The following is a 21,607-nucleotide window of genomic DNA, read 5'->3' on the forward strand; positions in this document are numbered from 1 at the left end:
ACTCAAGTATGACTGGGTACAGTCATCTCTGGAGAGATGAGAGAGTCCGGGGGGGGTAAGGGTGTCCCAATGGAAGGAGAGAAGTCTGCCATAGGGCACGTAGTGATAGAGTGAAAACAATAATCCAGCCCTTAATAGCCGGGACTCATCGATTCTTCTTGATGTGATCCAGCACGGGCTGGCAGGTGACAACACACATGCATGTGGGCATTCCCTAAATATGAGTGAGACCATTACCAGGGCCCAGAGTCAGGTCAGAAGCCCCAGCGCCCGAGAACCTCCACCCCAGTGTGGGGCGCATGGGTGACAGGACCAGAGAACCACCGTAGCCACGGGGCAAGCCACACCCCAGCGCAGATGGCGAGCGATGACCAACACCCCCAGACCGACCAAGCGAGCACAAGCCGGTACAGGCCAGAGCAGCCCCCCATACCCCCCACACCCCCCAGCCACTGCAGCCCGTCCACCCACCGCCACCAACACCCCCCCCAAAGACCCCACCCCCCGCCCGCAGGGCAGCCATGGACACCTCTCCAGCCGAGAGGACTCCCCCAGGAGCCCAGCAAAGCCCCCGCAGACGGGCACCGGCCCAGCGCCCAACCAGGGACGGGCCATCCGAGAAGGGGGGCCAAGGTGCCGGCCCCATGCTCCTGGCGCACCCAGACCAGGGAGACCACAGGAAGAGGGAACCCCCACCCGCCAGGGAGAGACCCCAGCCCCCCACCGAAGGGAGAGGGGAAGTACCAAGCCACCACCTGAACCAGTCGATACCGGAACAACCGGGTAGCCAAGGGAGCCACCACAAAGCCGTCGCCACGCAGCACAGGGAGACAAAGCCAGGCCAAGAGGACACCAGAGAACCTAGGTAGGTACCCATACCAATCGCCGTGGGGCCACAGACCACCAGCCCAAGATGCCCCTGCTAGCGGAGGACCAGGCCCCCCAAGCCGTGCCAATGGATAATGAAAAGTGACAGTGTCCCTATTACTGTGCTTCTTCAGTCCCTGATGAGGAAGCAAGCCCCTACACCGTGACCCTGTGACCCTGGATGTGGTGTGGTGCATTAAGACAAGGGGCAAACAGGAGGGTCAGGTGGGTCAGAGGACTGCAGCACACTACTGTCCTGCAGCCTGCCCTGACCCTGACCGATCTTGGGTGGAAAACTTGGGATGGGTGTATGTGGTGTACCTAGCCATGGTTGTAATGAGCGACATAGTGTATGGTGGAGTGTGAGGTGAGTGCAATTTAGGAGGCAGGCAAGTGAGGGCCAAGTTCCCGGCAGCAGGGCCGAGGCGCAACAGTAGCCCATGGGACCCACAGACAGGGCGAGGGCCCCCAGGACTCAGGAAGTCCCCCGACAAGACCCCGCCCCCAGCCCAGCACAGCAACCAGGATGCGACAGACCCCCAGGAAACCCCGAAGAACCAACATCGACCAGCCGAGCAATGGCATAAGCTACCCCCCCATCCACCCCCCGGGGTGGCAGGGGTGCCCCCAAGGCGGACGGAGACCCCATCCCCCGCAGCTCCCACAGCCCAAGTGCAACAGAGCGACCGGACACGCCCAGGGTGGTATTCAGGCAGCCCCCCACACCCTAAGGCTCCGCCCTATAGGCCGCTAGGGTGGTCCCAGAGCACCTGTCCCACAACCTCCAGTAAGAATAAACAACATATCCAAGAATGAGCACATCCACAGACTGGAATCCTAGGAATCCTGATACTTGGCGAAGAGAAATAATGAGGTTACTTAAAATACATGTTGCCTCACCATGCAAACCGCTAAAATGTCTCACTGGATCCTGCCCCAGGAAACATCCGATCACCATTTTCCACCAGTGCACCCTAAGCCACAAAGTCCCCACAGTCTCATCAGCCATCTCACGTGGAACTGAGGAACCTTCAATTTAACCTCCTCAGGAAAATCTGAGAAACATCAGGGTTCTAGTTAATTATAGGTACCCCTACAGGATGAAACTCTGAGTCTTTATTGATACCAGGACCCCTTGATTGTGAAGCCTGATTCAAGGGTCAGCTCAATGTGTCTTTCAATTCTTAACCCTAAGTCTGCATTATATATATTTTTTTACAGCATCCCAGTAAGTATTTAGATATGTTACAGACGGTTAAAAGTCCATTTAGGTAAAGAGATAAATAAAAGTGCTAAAAGTGCAAATATAGACAAATTTTCAAACAAGTCAATTGATTTTTTCTCTGTGGTAGCAAATTTGGCTGGTCATGCAACCGAATAAATATTTCAAGAAGTTGCAACACTAGCACAAACGTTTATTCTGACTGGTTGCTTGCAATTGCTGCTTTGCTTTCAAACAGAGGAAACATTGCATTTTCTGGCATGTTGATGCTGACACAACAGATTGGACAGAGGTAGCAACGCTGTTTTCCGAGTGAAATGCAAGCCCACAGTTTAAGCGTTCAATTGTCGGGTTGTGAGGTCCTTGGCGAGGTTTCTGTTTTTACTAATTCGCATATTGTCTGATAGTGAAAAGCCACAGGGTGCAACATTTAGCACGAAAGTGAAGTTTTCGTGGTGATTGCCGTACCACTTCGATGGGAACATCCTGTCATACTATTGAGTTATGGACTTGTGTGTGCAGGGAGGATTTAACTCAGTGGATCAGTGTAACAAGAAAGAAAGTTGTAGGACAGGAGAGATACTTGTTTTGTATTGGAACTGTGAGTGAAGGTTCTGTGTTCAAGCACCTCATAATAAGAGGGTATGTTCTCTTTGGATGAAGGTTCAGTTTAATGTGGTGTCCAATGTGGATGGCAGATGAGTCTGGCACGGCACTTCTGATAGTGCTAGTCACCTTAATTGACGGAATTCATAAATTTCTTATTATCAACGGTGATACAATACAATCTGTGTGATGTTTAGAATGAGATTCCCATACAGGGTAAAGTAGGTGAGCCCATGCCCGAGCCTTCCACAGTGTGGGGAAGGGTGACATGACCAAGAACCAACCGTCACGGGATGTCCAACAATTGGAGGAGCAACCCCAGTCCACCAGCGGACACGTACAGAGACCTTACACCAACCAGACAAGGTATAGGCAATAATCGAGTTTGCGGAAGCAGTGACAGCTCTAAGGATGACTCCCGTAAAAAGCGAGAGGCGCCCGAAAACGCCATATAGGGGCAGTCCGGCCCTGCCCTGGCCATTCCAAACCACGGAAATGGTAACCCCCGTACCACTAGGGAGAGACACAGCTGCCCATCGAAGGAGTTGGAAAAGTTCGACCCACCACCGACCATCTTTCTGAAATAGTTACCGGAACGAGGTCGATGAGCGGAGCAAATTTTGCTGTTGTATTGGATAAGAATAGTGGTTACCAACCAGTATCTAATCAGAACCATGCCCAGATGCCTCTTGTAACGGGGACATGGCCCCCCAAACGTAATGGGAAAATATTACATTTATTACTGTTGCTATGTCCCATCCCTGATGATGGAAGTCAAGTGCCACAAACTCGTGCCCAATTTACCGTGGATGTTTGTGCCAAGATGGTGGCAAACATGGGCAAGGGTCAGAGGTGAGTAACTACTGTCTGCATGTGATCCCTGCCGATCTGGTGACCCCTTAAGTAGGTATTAAAAACTTGATGGGTGTGTGTGGACCAGCAGGGTTGAATGAGTAGTTAGGTGGAGTGAGGTGAGTACAATTATTGAGACTCCTGTAATGATCTCTGAGGTTGTTGCAAGTAAAGTAAAATATTGTCAACATATAGATTGATCTTATGTTCAGAGACGGATGAGGGGATACCCTGGATACTGGAGTTCTGACGTATTGCTGATGCGAGCGGTTAAATAAATATAGCAAACAGTAGGGGAGACGGGGGGCATCCTTGTCTGGTTCCCCTCTGTAAGGTGAAGCTTTGTGATGTGAAACCATTGGTGGTGACTGTGGCCTTAGGTGAATTATACAGTGCAGCAACCCAGTGGATAAATGACTCTCCAAAGCTGAAATTTTGAAGGGTGGCAAAGCCCAGTTAACTTTATCAAAGGCTTTCTCAGCGTCCAGTGATAAAACAATGGCTTCTGTATTTCTACGCTGGGACATGCTGATCAGGTTATGGAGCCTTCAACGTTATTTGTAGATTGTCGGCCTTTGATAAAACCTGTTTGGTCATTGAGAATTATTGATGAAATAACTTTCTCTAGTCTAGATGCTAGTGCTTTGGAAATAATTTTGATATCTGTATTAATCAATGACAGAGGGCGATAGCTGGAAGGGAGTGTTGGGTCTTTATCAGGTTTTAAAAGTAATTTAATTGCAGCAGTATTCATTTGGGATCTTATACAACCTGTGTTTTTGATTTCTGTAACAGTCCTTAGGAACAAGGGGGCCAGATCTGACCAGAACGGGTTCATAAATTCAGCAGGGAAACCATCCGGCCCAGGAGCTTTGCCCATAGGCATGTTTTCTAAAGCTGTTAATAGTTCTTCCATGGTCAGTGGCGAATCCAATATGCTTCTTTGTTCTGACGTCAGTTCGGGTAGATTGAGCTTTTTGAGGAAGGCTTGAATGTCGTCAGGATTCGGGTTAGTAGTTGTTGAATATAATTTTTCATAGAAGCTGTAAAAGATATGATTAATTTCCTGTGGTGATTGAGTGTGTTTGCCACTTGAGTCCTGAATTGCATTTATAAGAGATTTTTCTCTGTTGCTTGGAGTTGATTTCAAGAAATTTCTGATTTCTTAACGCTATAGGCCAACAGATTTGGACCATAACGTTTTATTCAGAGGAATACCGAACCAGTCTTTAGCCTTAGTCTTTTTTTGTAAACATTTTTATAGTATCTTTCCATTGTAGTGGTGTCCATAATTGTTTCATTTGGGTTTGCGGGTATGTTATTCTTTTTAAACTAATCCTCAGGATTTTCCGCTTGTTGGTCCTGTTTTTTCTTGTAAGAGGAGGAAGATATAATTTTGCCTCTGATTACGGCTTTCCCCGTTTCCCAAATCAGAGATGGGGATAAATTTGGAGAGTCATTTATTTCCAGAAACCCCTTCCAATCCCTCCTTATTAATGAGTCAAATTCAGGGTCTCTCAGTAATGAGGTGTTAAGGCGCCATGTGGGTGATGGTTTTAGGGAGGGTTCTATTTGAAGGTGGAGGACACCGTGTGCATGATCACTGATTATGATAGGGTGTAAACTGGTGTTGATTCTTTGTACAATAAAATAATTTGAGAGAAAAAAGTCAATTCTAGAAAAGGAGTGGTGTACTGGGGAAAAGAAAGTGTATTCCCTCTTTGTGGGGTTTTTGATTCTCCAACCATCGCCAAGTCCAAATACATCCATGTATTCTTTGAGGACTTTGGCTGATTGTGATTTTTTTATGTGTGTCGAGTTATGGGACCGATCGAGAGAGAGATTCAGGACTGTGTTAAAGTCCCCTCCAATAATTGTAATGGGTGTGATGGCTATGTCAGATAATTGTGAAAAGACTTTGTGAAAGAAGGCCGGATCATCGTTATTTGGGGCATAAATGTTTGCAATTGTGTACAATTTATTAAAGATTGATGCCTGAATGATGATGTATCGACCTTCTGTGTCTGTTATCAATTTATTTAAGGTAAACACGAGTCTCTTATGGACCAAAATCGAGACTCCTCTTTGTCTACTATTGAAACAAGAAGAGAAAACTTGGTTAAAATTTGGATCTATAAGAGATTTTTTTCCTGAATCTTGTAGGTGAGTTTCTTGAATGAGTAAGATATCGGCTTGTAATTTGGAGATATAATCCATAATTTTAATTTTTTTTGCCTCCGAGCGAATGCCATGCACATTCCAAGAGACGACAGTTAACTGCAACATTGAGATTGAGAGCATTCAGTCCTTCTTTGTATGTTGTGTTGGTAGAGGATTTTGTACGTCTGCTGCTGTCAGCATGAAAGGATGTACAGACAATGGAGAGAAATCAGCAGGTGAGTGTTGATTATTATTACTTGATTATACCTGGTACAAACAATGTCATATAGACATATCAACAATAGCATCAGTTCCTGGAAAATGGATTGTTAACTTAATAACATTAGCACCACGAGAAAGGAAATTATTGTGTCGGAGATATGTGGAGGTAAGTGTGGAGGTAAGTGTGGAGGGCAGGGAGACATGGACAGAAGGAGGAGAAAGACTTGGGCTAAAGTGTGAGCGACTGCCAGACAGAACCTTTTGAGATGCATTGCCGTTTCGTTCAGTAGACCACAGTCCTTTTTGTAGACCAGCCAGGCATTGGAAATGCACAGGTCAGGAATGTAACGGGAAAGTACCATGGCCTTGACTTGGGTCTTGTACATGTGTACCAGCATGTCAGACGGATCAGTGCCCCCATATGCTGAGTGTATGCAGGGATGAGTGAAGGACATGAGACACCTTGGTGTTGGCCTCTTTGCTCCACTGTTTGACGGTTGAAAGAGGCCAGATCCCACTGGCATTGCTCAGTAGATTGACACATTTGTTATCAAACCACTGAACTGCAACGGATTCAGTCTGTCATGTTTTTAAACAGTAAAAAAACAAACTAATTACGTTATTTCAGCATCAGTATGATGGAATATCATTTAATGTTTATTTTAACAGCAATGAGTGATCAGAAACGTTTTTATTTCATAGTAAATTGTCAAATTCACTTTACCATAAACTGACAATTCAACCATTTGGTTAAGCACATTTTGAAAAAATTATTTGAAAATAATACTTTTTTTATTGCATCAAGCCACATAATTCTGTTGATTAAGACCTCGTGAACTATAATATGATGAAAAACTATGGTTACCTTTTGAAAACTCGATCACGTCACATGTAAATTTTGTCCCTCCCACTTCTTGTTTAGAGAATCTGAAACTGCAAACCACTCAAAGACACAGTGAAATCTCATGGATTTTTTTGGCATAACACAACACAAACAAATGTAGGAGTTGGCTCAATCAAGTGTTTAGTTCCACAGAGTTTTGAATGAGATATAGTGACTCACAATTAAAGGAGACCAGTTTACTTTTGAAGTTTCTATATTTCTGGATCAGTTAACAGAAGAGAGCAGTTACAGGAAGTAGAAACAATAAATAAACACTAGAGATGCAGAGTTACCGTTAAAAAAATAGTAAATATGCAAACAGAGTTGAGATGAGTGCTTCTCTGAAACTTCAGTCTGCATTCTTGGTCAGGTGAGAGTTGTGCGTATGTTCTCTGTGAATGTCAACACAGAGGAAGCTGCTGTAGAAGCCCCGCCCACTCAGATAATCTCAGCCAAACGGTGGGTGGGGGCGGGGCCACCCACCACCAACTCCTCCTGCAGCCTCTCTCTGCAGCTTCAGTCCAGATCCTGGATGCGATGGCAGATCTCTGCTGTGAACTCTGAACACTTGGAGTTTCCTCCCAGGTCCTTCGTCAGCACCTGAAACAACATCAACATCGTCAGTAGTAAGAACTACAGTTTCCATGGCAACCGTCTCCTCGGCGCGGTTTGGTATTTTACAGGAACGACCCACTGAGGGTGTTCAGAAAGTCTCTGTTTAATCAAAACATGTTTGTTAATTTTAATTTTCTATCCAATCCTCTCTGCTCCACTCTGCCATGCTGAGTATCACTAGAAACTAGAGAAGCTTTCCATCGATACTAAGCATCACATATCTAAAGCTAACCAGCTAGCCTCAGCTAACAGAATACATCAACTACCACATGGTGGCTATGCTACCTAGATAGAACCTTGCATTATCCTGAAGTGAAAAATCTGAGCCCTGAAACTCAATGATCCTTTGTCTCCATCTAGTGGACTAATGGTGGTACTACAGAAAATAAACAGCCTTTACAACAACATATAGCATCCCTTGGTGACTGCATGTAGCTTTGGTGGCTGGTAGTTTAGCATTGCTATGTAGAATGTAGCCTTGTTAGCTTAGCATTGCTATGTAGCATGTAGCCTTGGTGGCTGGGGTCCTGGGGAGTTCCATGTGTAAATCTCCATCTTCTTCTGGATCGTATAATGAGCTCAATGGTAGAATGTGATGACGTCCAGGAGAAATAAAATGTCCAAAGGTTGAATTGTGTGAACGTTGCCTCCTGTAGTGAATCAGGTTTGATTCTAATGTCCAGATGGAGAGTGGACCTGGTTCTGTTTCACTAGAACCTTTGGAGAACATGTGAGCTCTGTGGTGTTTCTAGAAACTCTGGGTCCAGGTCTAGTTAAGACCAGGGTCCATAGAGACCAGGGTCAGGAACATGGACCTGGTGGTTCTGGTTCTGGAGTTGAACCTCTGGAGGAGTGTGGGGGGACCGACCTTCTTGTCTCGGATGGTGTCGAAGCAGGCCGTCTGGATCTTGTTGCCGTACTCGTGGAGACCCATGTGACGCAGCATCATGACGGCGCTGAGCAGCAGAGCCGTGGGGTTCGCCATGTCCATGCCTGCGATGTCGGGGGCCGTACCGTGGACCTGCAGAACCAACACACTCAGAGTCACCTGGAGCCCAGGAACCACGAAGACCCTTTCAGGTCCTGGTTTATAGAGCTCCTCATGGGCTTAAGATATTTAGCAGATACGAACCTCAGGTCTAGTGTCGGTGGTCTTTAATAACCCCCCTACATGGTTTTAATTGAATCCTAACTATTTATTTGACTATTTAAAATTTCTTTTACTGTTTTACTAGTTGGCCTTTTTATTTTACTTTCTCTCTTGTTTGCATTTTAGCACTTTGATTATTTTTAGTTAGATTTTTTTCTCTTTGTGCGATTTATGTTTTACTCCATTTCTACTCATTTAGAGTTTTTATTAATTGACTGATTTTACGTGTTGTGTGTTCTATGCGGACTCTGGTGTTTCCTCCTATAACAGCCAGTTTCCACAGTTCTTCACCGTCTTGTTTTAATGAATGCTCTTATTTGTGTATGTGTAGTAAAACTATTTGCAATAGCAACAAAGGGATATTTGAAATATGTTTGAAAGATCCCTTCTTTCTGTCTTCTATTTGTTGTTGCTTATTTTTCTTTTCAGTATGTTTCTCTTCAGTTATGATCTCATGCTAACGGTTATAATCGCTCCTATTTACATGTAAATGTTCATTAACACAAACTTTCCCTTTTTAAAAATAAAATCAATCAATACGAACCGATTCAAATATGGCGACTCCGTTGGCGCCGATGTTCCCGCTGGGCGTGACTCCGAGTCCTCCGATGAGGCCGGCGCACAGATCACTGAAACACAGTCACATGACGTCAGCCCACTGCCTCCCTCCAAGCAGCTGACTGAGCGTTACGGTTAAACACTGACCTCAGGATGTCTCCGTACAGGTTGGGCATGACCAGGACGTCAAACTGGGTCGGATCCTGAACCATCTGGAAACCACACGACTCAGCTCATCACTTCACCATCAAATCACTGTCAGAGCTTCATATGGTTAACTCTCTATGGGGTTTACGAATCATACGTGGTTCCTGGTTCCTCTCAGTGAGGTTTAGTGTCATGTGGTTTTCATTGAGCCAATCAGAGAAGATCAAGGAAACCAGGTCTAATCAGGGTCTAATGTGGTCTACAAGGTCCCCCTCTGACCTGGTTTATCAGGAACCATGAAGAAGAACAAGTGTCCTAATGTTTCTAATGTGATGATGTTGACAAGTATTTCTATAAAACAGACGTTAAACGTTAAACACACAAATCAACCACATCAGGTTTGAACCTCGGCCGGGATTCAAACCCGCGTCGCTCTGTGAACTCACATTGAGACACACAGTGTCGAGGTACATCTCAGTGAACTTGATGTCTTTGTAGTTCTCGGCCACTTCGCGACATTTCCTCAGGAACAGCCCGTCAGACATCCTCCTGCAGAGACGCCACGGAAACAACATCAGCATTTCACCCGTGGATCGTTTGTATTACATTTATAGAAATAAGGCACATTAAAGTAAAATGAGGAGAAGAAGAAGAGAGGAGTGTCAGTGAAACCAGAGAAGAAGAGGAGGTGGCCTCACATGATGTTGGCCTTGTGAACGGCCGTCACGCTGGTTCTCTGGTTGTTTCTGGCGTATTCGAAGGCGTATTCTGCGATACGGCGGCTGGCCTCCTCCGTGATCAGTTTGATGCTCTGAACGACGCCCTCCACGATCTACAACACCGAGAAGGAGGTCAGGGAGGAGGAGGAGCAGGAGGAGGTCTGAGAGAAGAGGAGGTCTGAGAGGAGAGGAGGAGGAGGTCTGAGAGAAGGAGGTCTGAGAGGAGAGGAGGAGGAGGTCTGAGAGAAGAGGAGGAGAAGGTCTAAGAGGAGAGGAGGAGGAGGAGGAGGAGGAGGTCTGAGAGGAGAAGAGGACGAGAAGAGGAGGAGGAGGTCTGAGAGGAGGAGGAGGAGGAGGGAGGAGGAGGTCTGAGAGAAGAGGAGGAGGAGGAGGTGTGAGAGGAGGAGGAGGAGATGAGGGTCTGAACTGATCCCATCTCTGACTGTCCGTCCACATTTACCTGAAGTTCTGATGGTGATTCACTGATTTAACTGGTGTTAAATCTCAGTTTATCTTCTTCACATTATCTATCTTCTTCACCCTGATGTAACGTAAACACTGTTTGTACCGTAACATATTTACATAGTTTTGCCTGTAACGCCTTCATTTCCCTGTGGGGATGAACTACGTCCTCATTTTATCTGGTCTGGTGTTGACATGGAGACATTTACTCCCCTGATCAGACTGATGAATCCCGTCAGATTAAAGCTAACTCCAGATGCTAACAGCTGGCTGACCCGACTCGGGTCCACTCACCACGTGTTCGATGCCACTGTACTCGCCCTCCGTGTTCTCTCGGATGGTGACCAGGTCCACGTCGGTGTAGGGCGTCTTGTAGCCCTCGATGGAGACGCAGGGACGGACGTTGGCGTACAGGTCGAAGGTCTTCCTGAGCAGCAGGTTCATGGAGGGGTGGCCGGCGGCGATGGGCGTCTTCAGGGGTCCTGGGGGACAAACCTGGTGAGATGAGACGTTCAGAGACGCTCAGGAGTTCTAGGAAAACCTCTGCTGACCTTTCAGACCGATCTTGCTCCGGTCCATGGACTCTTTGGCGTCAGGAGGGATCATCCACCTCCCGCCGGGTCCTTTAATGGCCGTCACGTTCCTCTCCTCCCACCTGATGGGAGCCTGCAGGGACAGACATGAGGTTTGATCCGAGTAACCACAGTCACCATGTGCTCAGATCTAAAGAGTGTTCAGGTGCTTTCGGTGGGGGGGGGGGTTGTGGAGGAACATGAATGAAGCCCTTCCTGGTGAGGAAGAACTGGACTGGCCTCCTGACCTCAACCCCATAGAACAGCTTTGGGATGAATGAGGTCTGTGAGCCTTTAACCAGACTCTCTCTCGTTTCCTTCTTTCTATCAGACACATTTAATGAAGGGAATAGATCAGACTGGGTTTATTCTCCTGCTACTGGAATTTATTTTTCTGGCTTCAGCAGAATTTTAGTTATCTTCAAACTTTCTGTGCACAAACCACAGCGTTTTGCATCTGGAGGAAAGCAGCTCTACGTGTTCTTATTCTATTGTGTTATATGAATGTGTCACTGTTCTACTTTCTACCAAGAATCCAGCTGATGGAAATATACACACATATATGTATATACATGTATATTACCTCTTACTGTATCCAAACCTGAACAGAAACGAGTCAGAATGAGGATCTGTTTCTTCAGACAGACTCCACAAAGGTGTTCACACTCACTTTGGCGGCTTCAAAGATCTTCATGACGGCGCTGGAGATCTCTGGCCCGATTCCATCTCCAGGAATCAGAGTGACCGTCTGCATCTGTACGGAGAGAAACAACAGTCGGTCAGTAAATCCTCTGATGATCAGGTTCTGTTCTAACGCATCAGAACTACCTGTTAAACCTGGACACACCTGTGATAAATAACATGTTAACCTGAAGGAGAGCGTCTCTGTTTACTTGGTCATGTATCTGTACGGTGTGTGTTGCTGCTGTTGTAACAGGAAGTGTGGGATGGTGTCGGGTTGACCCTGAACTACTCACCCCTCTGGAAAAGGAAGCTGAGGACAGGGCGGGTCTCCTCACTGCACCTCCCACCACCTGGGTCAGCTGCAGGAGACACAAAGGTCACAAAGGTCAGGAATACGACCCTCACTGTGTTTCTGCATCTCAACTCTGTAGTCAAACTTCTTTAATCTCTCCTGACTGTAACAAAGAGTTTAAATATTAACCTGTTTGAATCAGTGTCAGGTTTAATAAAATCACAAACTGTCGTGGATTTAATTAATGACGATTTTTTTCTGAGGACATTCAGAGAGTTTAGACGTCATTAAGTACATAATAACGCACAATAACGCATTTTACACAAACTCCACTTAAACCTTAAATTCACTGAGTTTTAAACAGTTTGGTGATGAGCTGCATCTGATCAGCAGAATAAAAACAAATGACCTGCTCCATGGGGCTTTAATTTCAGCCGAACGTATAAGAAAACTCTCGGCTTTTATGTCAACTCACCATTTGATTAATACACTTTATAAGTTTACCGAAAATGAAACTGAATCTTAAATTGGGTTATTTTTAAACGCAGTTTGGTGCTGATCGCCAACCTGAATTAGCCTGAACGTAGGAAAGTGAGCGCCGCGTATAAACGTCTGTTAACAAGTGGAAAAGTAAAGTTTAACTGTGGTTGAAGCGAACATGCGACTAATGTCATGAATGTTCTGTTAGTTTAGCACCGTTAGCTCAATTAGCCCCGTTAGCTCAATTAGCACCGTTAGCTCCAGCAGCTGTCACCAGGCTGAAGGGCACAGGCTGCTAACTAAAAGGCTAACCTGCTAAAGGGGCGAGAAAACCCCGCAGACAGAACGAAAGCACCGACACAGACACAAAAACACTCCAGCTCAGTTAAAGGAGCCCGATCGGGAGTCACGGACTCTGTGTGAAAGACTTAAATTCGCTTTTAAAGCTCATTCTTCTCACCATTGACCTCCACATGTTTCCTGCCATCCTACCGAGGAAGAGCCGGCAAAGATCCTCTGGAGCGAAGACGACTCACTCCGACCTGCTGCTGAGGACGGCGGAGCAAAGATCCTCTATGAACACGATGACTCACTAAGAACAACCCGACTCTACAGATTAGGAGGGCGAAGAGCGGTGCATAGAATAAGAGCAGGGAAATAAAATAACAATAAGAATAAAACATTACAAACGTGGAAAAACAGCATATTATGTGCAGTGACAGGAGAGAGATGAATGTGGAAAATAATATCAAGGCCAATATGTAAAAACTGTAAACAGCAGATAAAGTATGACAAATAAATACATAGTGAGGCGTGGTTAAAAATTAAAATTAAAAGTGACACTGTGGCTAAAGTAACAGTAGTATTGTACAAGAGGACGTGATATTGCGCTTGAGTTTAACAGGACTTAAGTTATTGTGACCGTCATCGAGTTGTTAGAGTTCAGGAGGAGAATAACATTAGGAACAATGTTTCTCCACCACAGTGACTTCAGTAGACGTAAATATAATTTAAACCCGTCAAATATGAGAAAACATTCTATTCAGTTTCTTCCTAAAACGATGAAATAAAAATGTAACAGGAATAATCACAAGTGAATGTTATAAAATCAGTAGAAGCTCATTACACTTTTGAAGCAGGATGTTTCTCAGTCTTATCAGTTCTCACCAAAGAGCCCAGAGACTAAAGGAATAATTAGAGTTCTTTATTTAAGTTAATTTGTGACTGGATGGATGGATGGATGGATAAAAAACGTTCGGTGCAATGTCTCAGATCACAGCAGAGATAATGATGGAAACTATTTACAAAATAGAATAAATATACATCCAAAGCGTTTGTATAAAAAGATAAATGAAAGATGAATATTCTATTGGATAATTGGTGTTTCAGGCATGGAAGTGGAGTTTTCAGAGCAACCCCTGAAGGCAGCATGCAGACTGGTCCAGCCCCTCCTCCCTCTCCTCCTCCTCCGCCTCCTCCTCCTCCTCCTCCTCCTCCATCTTCCTCTGCGACCCTCCGCAGACTCAGCGCTGCACCGGGATCCTGGGAGTCGGGCTGGGAGCTCGGAGCTTCGGTCTCTTCCTGATGCAGCCGTGTGATGGGTGATGGGAGGATCCGCCGCACAGGATGGGCAACAAGCAGACAACCTTCACCGACGAGCAGCTGGAGGCGTATCAGGTGACCATTAGCCCCACGTTTCAGCAGGGAGGTGAGGGAGGATGCGTTTCCTCCATAGAACATGGAGAACACATAGAACATAGAGAACATAGCTGAGCTCCGTCCTGATTGGCTGAGCTCCAGCCTCCTCCGCATCCTGCTGATGATGCTCAGGATTCAAAGAGTTTGTCATGTGCTCAGAGTAGGAACATGTTTCCCTGTTTAATGACACGAGTCTTTTCTGTTGCATAACAATATATATTAAACAAATTGAAATAGAATATATTAAAATTCACATATAATACATGGTATAAAGTAATAATGGGAGCGACCTGAGCGGTTTGAAAGTTTGCTGTGGCGGGTGTTTGTTTGCTGGCGTTTCGCTGCAGGACGGGGGACACGGGGACGGGTCTGGGAGGTGACCCAGAACATTTATACACGGGTGTGATATGGATAATGCTGCACATGGGTTCATATGTAGACGGAGAGAAGCTGTAGCGTCCCCTGTGAGTGGGACACACAGGGGACGAAGGACCTATTTACTAAACCACATGAGGACATGTCCCTCTGGAACAGCTGTTCATAAAGGCCTGTATCCGGGGGGTCCGGCTCGCTGAGGGCAGCCCACCGTGGCCCCCTGTGGCCCCCCAGGCCGGACCAGGAAGCACCGGGGGGATACGCCCACTTTCCCTTTCACTGTAGTTCACATACGATGTTACAGAGTCGACTGAGGAGCATGAACGTCTCACACAGACCAGAACCTCTGGTGGTTCGGTCACGGCCCGCGGGCCTTATGTTTGACACCAGAGGTTCTGCTATAGAGACAGAGACAGGGACAGACCACGTCCCTGTCCCCTGTAAGAGGGAGACAGAAAAGTATATTATATTATATTATATTATATTATTAGTCGTCCTGTTACAGAAACAAAATGTAGTTTGAATTTTTAGCTTGAATTTTGAATCGATTGTTTATGATCCATGTTTATAAAAATGTATTTTCTTTATCTGTATAATATCTATTTATCATCTTTTTATTATTTATTTATTATCTATTTATTATTTATTTATCATCTATATAATAAAAAGGTAACAGCTGGATTCTTGTTCTTGGTTGCAGCCGTAAATTGATAGAAGAACCTTTTATTTTGAAAAAAAGGAGGTTCTTGAAGAACCGGTTCTTGTCACTATGACGCACTGACCGATGGTTCTCTGAGAACCTTCATGGGTTCTCTGTGGAACCGTTTCAGGAACCTGTTGTTGTCCCTCTGTTTGTTTCCAGGACTGTACCTTCTTCACCAGGAAGGAGATCCTGAGGTCAGTGTCCAGCAACAGCAACCACACAACAGCATCACAACAACACAACAGCATCACAACAGCATCACAACCACACAACAGCATCACAACCACACAACAACCACACAACAGCAACACAACCACACAACAGCATCACAACCACACAACAGCATCACAACAACACAACAGCATCACAACAGCATCACAACCACACAACAGCATCACAACCACACAACAGCATCACAACCACACAACAGCATCACAGCATCACAACAGCATCACAACCACACAACAGCATCACAACAGCATCACAACCACACAACAGCATCACAACCACACAACAGCATCACAACCACACAACAGCATCACAACAGCATCACAACACACAACAGCATCACCACAGCATCACAACCACACAACAGCATCACAACCACACACAACAGCATCACAACCACACACAACAGCATCACAACCACACACAACAGCTTCACAGCAACACACAACCACACAACAGCATCACAACCACACAACAGCATCACAACAGCATCACAACCATACAACAGCATCACAACCACACAACAGCATCACAACCGCACACAACAGCATCACAACCACACACAACAGCATCACAACAGCATCACAACAACACACAACAGCTTCACAGCAACACAACAGCATCACAACCACAACAACACAACAGCATCACAACCACAACAACACAACAGCATCACAACCACACACAACAGCATCACAACCGCACACAACAGCATCACAACAACACAACAGCATCACAACCACACACAACAGCATCACAACAACACAACAGCATCACAACAACACACAACAGCATCACAACCACACACAACAGCATCACAACAACACACAACAGCTTCACAGCAATACAACAGCTTCACAGCAACACAACAGCATCACAACAACACACAACAGCATCACAACCACACACAACAGCATCACAACCACACACAACAGCATCACAACCACACACAACAGCATCACAACCACACAACAGCATCACAACAGCATCACAACCACACACAACAGCATCGTGACTCGTGGTCACATGGTTCAGTGGAGGAGGCGTTCATGTGCTGTCGTTTCTTTGCTGTTGTCATAGTTTTTGTTGTTTTTTCGTTGTTGTTGTTTTTGTCATAGTTGTCGTCGTAGTTGTGCTGCTGGGTAAAACCAGTTGTGTTGTGCTCCAGGCTCCACGGTCGGTATCGTGAGCTCGCTCCTCACCTGGTTCCTCTGGACTACACCAACAACCCCGATATCAGAGTCCCGCCCACACTCATAGTCAGCATGCCCGAACTCAAGGTACACAACACCACAACACAACGCAACACAACACAACACACTCATAGTCAGCATGCCCGAACTCAAGGTACACAACACCACAACACAACGCAACACAACACAACACAACACACTCATAGTCAGCATGCCCGAACTCAAGGTACACAACACCACAACACAACGCAACACAACACACTCATAGTCAGCATGCCCGAACTCAAGGTACACAACACCACAACACAACGCAACACAACACACTCATAGTCAGCATGCCCGAACTCAAGGTACACAACACCACAACACAACACAACACAACACACTCATAGTCAGCATGCCCGAACTCAAGGTACACAACACCACAACACAACACGACACAACACAACACAACACGACACAACACAACACACTCATAGTCAGCATGCCCGAACTCAAGGTACACAACACGACAACACAACGCAACACAACACAACACAACACAACACAACACACTCATAGTCAGCATGCCCGAACTCAAGGTACACAACACCACACGTGTGTGTGTGTGTGTTGTGTATATTGTGTGTGTGTTGCGTGTTGTCAGGAGAACCCGTTCAGAGACAGCATCGTGGAGACGTTCTCTGAGGACGGACGAGGGAACCAGACCTTCAACGACTTCGTGGACATGTTCTCCGTCCTGTGTGAGACGTCCCCCAGAGAACTCAAGACCATCTACGCCTTCAAGATCTACGGTAACACAACACAACACAACACATCAAAGGTCCAACATGTCTGGGGCCACAGGGGAACCACAGGGGAACCCTGAGGGCCCGGTGTCTCGGTTCCTCTGAGTGGACTCCTGTGGTTCTGGTCCAGACTTCAACAGGGACAGCTTCATCTGTAAGGAGGACCTGCAGCAGACGCTGACCAAGCTGACCAAAGGGGAGCTGGCGGAGGAGGAGGTGGCTCTGGTGTGTGACAAGGCTCTGGAGGAGGCCGACCTGGACGGAGACAGCAAACTGTCCTTCTCCGACTTCGAGAACATGATCTCCAAGGCCCCGGACTTCCTGAGGTACCCTCTCTGGTTCCCATGCCACGTGAACGTAGAACAGAACGTAGGACAGAGCGTGGAACAGAGCGTGGAACAGAACATAGAACAGAACGTAGAACAGAACGTAGAACAGAGCATAGAACAGAACATAGAACAGAACGTAGGACAGAACGTAGGACAGAAGGTAGAACAGAGCGTGGAACAGAACGTAGAACAGAGTGTAGGACAGAACGTAGGACAGAATGGAACAGAGCGTAGAACAGAACGTAGGACAGAACATAGAACAGAACGTAGGACAGAATGTGGAACAGAGCGTGGAACAGAACGTAGAACAGAGCGTAGAACAGAACGTAGGACAGAACGTAGGACAGAACGTAGAACAGAACGTAGGACAGAAGGTAGAACAGAGCGTGGAACAGAACGTAGAACAGAGTGTAGGACAGAACGTAGGACAGAGCGTGGAACAGAACGTAGAACAGAACGTAGGACAGAACATAGAACAGAACGTAGAACAGAACATAGAACAGAACGTAGGACAGAACATAGGACAGAACATAGGACAGAACGTAGGACAGAACATAGGACAGAACATAGAACAGAACATAGGACAGAACGTAGGACAGAACGTAGGACAGAAGGTAGAACAGAGCGTGGAACAGAACGTAGAACAGAGTGTAGGACAGAACGTAGGACAGAACATAGAACAGAACATAGGACAGAACGTAGGACAGAACGTAGGACAGAAGGTAGAACAGAGCGTGGAACAGAGCGTGGAACAGAGCGTGGAACAGAACATAGAACAGAACGTAGAACAGAACGTAGAACAGAGCATAGAACAGAACATAGAACAGAACGTAGGACAGAACGTAGGACAGAAGGTAGAACAGAGCGTGGAACAGAACGTAGAACAGAGTGTAGGACAGAACGTAGGACAGAATGTGGAACAGAGCGTAGAACAGAACGTAGGACAGAACATAGAACAGAACGTAGGACAGAATGTGGAACAGAGCGTGGAACAGAACGTAGAACAGAGCGTAGAACAGAACGTAGGACAGAACGTAGGACAGAACGTAGAACAGAACGTAGGACAGAAGGTAGAACAGAGCGTGGAACAGAACGTAGAACAGAGTGTAGGACAGAACGTAGGACAGAGCGTGGAACAGAACGTAGAACAGAACGTAGGACAGAACATAGAACAGAACGTAGAACAGAACATAGAACAGAACGTAGGACAGAACATAGGACAGAACATAGGACAGAACGTAGGACAGAACATAGGACAGAACATAGAACAGAACATAGGACAGAACGTAGGACAGAACATAGAACAGAACATAGGACAGAACGTAGGACAGAACATAGGACAGAACATAGAACAGAACATAGGACAGAAGGTAGAACAGAGCGTGGAACAGAACGTAGAACAGAACGTAGAACAGAATGTGGAACAGAGCGTAGAACAGAACATAGAACAAAGCGTAGAACAAAGCGTAGAACAGAACCTCAGAAGTCAAAGGTTCGGTTCGGTCGCTGAAGACGTCCAGAAAGAATCAGCGTGTTTCCTCCGGGAAGTAACTTGTAATCTAACTTAGGTTCTTTTAAAATCAAGTAATTAGTAAAGTAACTAATCAGTAATCAGATTACTTTTCTAGGTAACTATGGCAACGCTGCTGCTAAAGCTCTCGGTTCATGTAGCTGCTGCCACCTGTTGGCCCCCGTGTGTTACTGCGCCTCAGCTCATTAAAAGCCTTTAAAAGCTCTGAGTATAGAAAATAAATACAGTTTTCATTTCATGTTCATTTTAACAGATATCTACACGCATCGGTATCAGGATATCAGCCCTGGTATCACTCTGTATCGGATCCAGGAGGATAAATAGTGAGAGAAATGTTCTAATGATGAACATGATAACGAGACCAATGATCTAATCATTCATTACAAGACTTGGTTAAAAAGACAGTTCATGATTTATCTTATGTCAGGATGATGATAATAATAATAATAATAATAATATTAATGAATTAGTTCCAGGTTAAAGATGTTAAATGATGTTTGATCGTCTGGTCTTTGTTCTGCTGCTGTGACTCAGCTGGAAACAGTCGTAGTAACAAATGAACTAGTTTCACTCTTATTTAAATGCTCAGGTTTGTTTGTTTTTCTGTCAGATGGTGAATGGATGAGTCAGTGATTGATTGTTGATGCCTGTTTCCATGGTGAAGGTTCCTGTGGTTCAGGTTCTCTGTGGGTTCCTCTTATTTCCACGGTTCCTCCTCAGTCCACAGTGTCAGGGCCCGTTAGTCAGTTAGTTAGTAGGTCAGAGTTTAAAGCAGGCGGGTTTCATGTGAAAGTGTCAGATCATCACACATTAAACTGGGTCAGACTTCAGTGTGATGAGGTCAGAGAATCCGTTCGTTTCCTGAAACAACTTCTCCTCTGGAGCTGAACACAAAGACGCTGGATCCATGAATGAATGAATGAATGAATGAATGAATGAATGAAACCACCAACACACAACAGCTCAGCTGGATCAGAGTCTGACGGTCCATCGCTGTGATGAAGAGGAGGAGGAGGAGGAGGAAGAGGGGGTGGAGGAGGAGGAAGAGGTGGAGGAGGAGGAGGAGGAGGTGGAGGAGGAGGAAGAGGTGGAGGAGGAGGAGGGGGAAGAGGAGGTGGAGGAGGAGGAAGAGGTGGAGGAGGAGGAGGGGGAAGAGCAGGAGGTGGAAGAGGAGGAGGAAGAGGAGGAGCAGGAGGAGGAGGATGAGGAAGAGGAGGAGGTGGAAGAGGAGGAGGAAGAGGAGGAGCAGGAGGAGGAGGATGAGGAAGAGGAGGAGGTGGAAGAGGAGGAGGAAGAGGAGGAGCAGGAGGTGGAGGAGGAAGAGGAGGAGGAGGAGGTGGAGGAGGAAGAGGAGGAGGTGGAAGAGGAGGAGGAAGAGGAGGAGGAGGTGGAGGAGGAGGAGGAGGAGGAGGAGCAGTAGGAGGAGGAGGTTAATCCACTCATAAATCTGTCACTGATATGAGCTGGAATGAGTCTCTGGGGTGGTGGTTGCCATGGCGACGCCACAGGGTGACCTCCTGCGCTGAGTCATCCATGAGAGGAGGGAGGACACGGTCCACGGAGACATGAGACATGAGACAGGAGACAGGAGACAGGAGACAGGAGACATGAGACAGGAGACAGGAGACAGGAGACATGAGACAGGAGACAGGAGACAGGAGACAGGAGACATGGACTGAGGACTGAATAATCGTGTTTAATAATGAACTCATGACGAACGTTCAGCTTTTATATTTGTATGAATCTGAAGTGACTGAGTCTTTCTTCAGAAAGTATTTATCAGACTTGTCCTGTTTTTCTCTGTCTGCAGTAACTTCCACATACGAATATGATGGACATGTGGAGGAGGGACGTGTCCTCCCTGGACTCTGTCCTTTCCCCCACGGAGCCGAGTCTGACTCTGGCTGCATGAAGACTTTCTCTGGACTGAACTGAGACGGGACCGATTCCTCTCTGCACGGGGACATGTCTCACATCTGGAGACGATGGGACATGAGGAGACGTGAGGAGACATGAGGAGACAGCGGGACATTGGTGACTGCAGTGCTTTGCAGCAAGGCCTGGTCCTCGGCCTGGTCCTCGGCCTGGACCCTCTTTAAAGCACAGGTTTAAAGGGCAAACAGTGAAGAGCTATGCAATGTGTTGATGACTGCATGTTGGTACCTGCTTGTAGCGGCTGGATGAGCGACGCCTGGTGCATAATGACAATCATAGTGAAGCTGGTAGGAGGAAGGGCTCTGTCATCTCTGGTTTAATAAACACTTGTTCTGA

At 46.3% G+C, this 21,607-nt stretch overlaps 2 protein-coding genes across 2 annotated transcripts; one reads left to right on the top strand and one right to left on the bottom strand.

The window, feature by feature from the left end:
* Positions 1-7,008: 7,008 nt before the first annotated feature.
* Positions 7,009-13,056, bottom strand: LOC125005569 (isocitrate dehydrogenase [NAD] subunit alpha, mitochondrial-like). The gene is made up of 11 exons (XM_047581016.1): positions 12,952-13,056; positions 12,013-12,078; positions 11,706-11,789; positions 11,015-11,129; positions 10,758-10,945; positions 9,981-10,114; positions 9,729-9,831; positions 9,283-9,347; positions 9,122-9,206; positions 8,296-8,448; positions 7,009-7,412 (listed from the first exon to the last, which is right to left on the bottom strand). Exons 1-11 carry the CDS (start codon positions 12,976-12,978, stop codon positions 7,329-7,331), a joined length of 1,104 nt encoding a protein of 367 aa, XP_047436972.1. The 5' UTR covers positions 12,979-13,056; the 3' UTR covers positions 7,009-7,328.
* Positions 11,689-21,607, top strand: LOC125005574 (calcium and integrin-binding family member 2-like). The gene is made up of 8 exons (XM_047581022.1): positions 11,689-11,813; positions 11,973-12,104; positions 13,881-14,168; positions 15,427-15,461; positions 16,664-16,775; positions 17,335-17,482; positions 17,607-17,802; positions 21,147-21,607. Exons 3-8 carry the CDS (start codon positions 14,118-14,120, stop codon positions 21,166-21,168), a joined length of 564 nt encoding a protein of 187 aa, XP_047436978.1. The 5' UTR covers positions 11,689-11,813; positions 11,973-12,104; positions 13,881-14,117; the 3' UTR covers positions 21,169-21,607.

This window comes from Mugil cephalus, chromosome 3 (assembly GCF_022458985.1).
Source record: "Mugil cephalus isolate CIBA_MC_2020 chromosome 3, CIBA_Mcephalus_1.1, whole genome shotgun sequence".
Classification (NCBI taxonomy): domain Eukaryota; kingdom Metazoa; phylum Chordata; class Actinopteri; order Mugiliformes; family Mugilidae; genus Mugil; species Mugil cephalus.

Coding starts and splice junctions, on each gene's coding strand:
- LOC125005574 (XM_047581022.1), top strand. CDS start 14,118: ATGGGCAACAAGCAGACAACCTTCACCGACGAGCAGCTGGAGGCGTAT. Junction 15,462..16,663: donor ACCAGGAAGGAGATCCTGAG/GTCAGTGTCCAG, acceptor GTTGTGCTCCAG/GCTCCACGGTCGGTATCGTG. Junction 17,483..17,606: donor CTACGCCTTCAAGATCTACG/GTAACACAACAC, acceptor GTTCTGGTCCAG/ACTTCAACAGGGACAGCTTC.
- LOC125005569 (XM_047581016.1), bottom strand. CDS start 12,978: ATGGCAGGAAACATGTGGAGGTCAATG. Junction 10,946..11,014: donor GAGCAAGATCGGTCTGAAAG/GTCAGCAGAGGT, acceptor TTTGTCCCCCAG/GACCCCTGAAGACGCCCATC. Junction 10,115..10,757: donor ACAGTGGCATCGAACACGTG/GTGAGTGGACCC, acceptor TCGGTGTTGTAG/ATCGTGGAGGGCGTCGTTCA.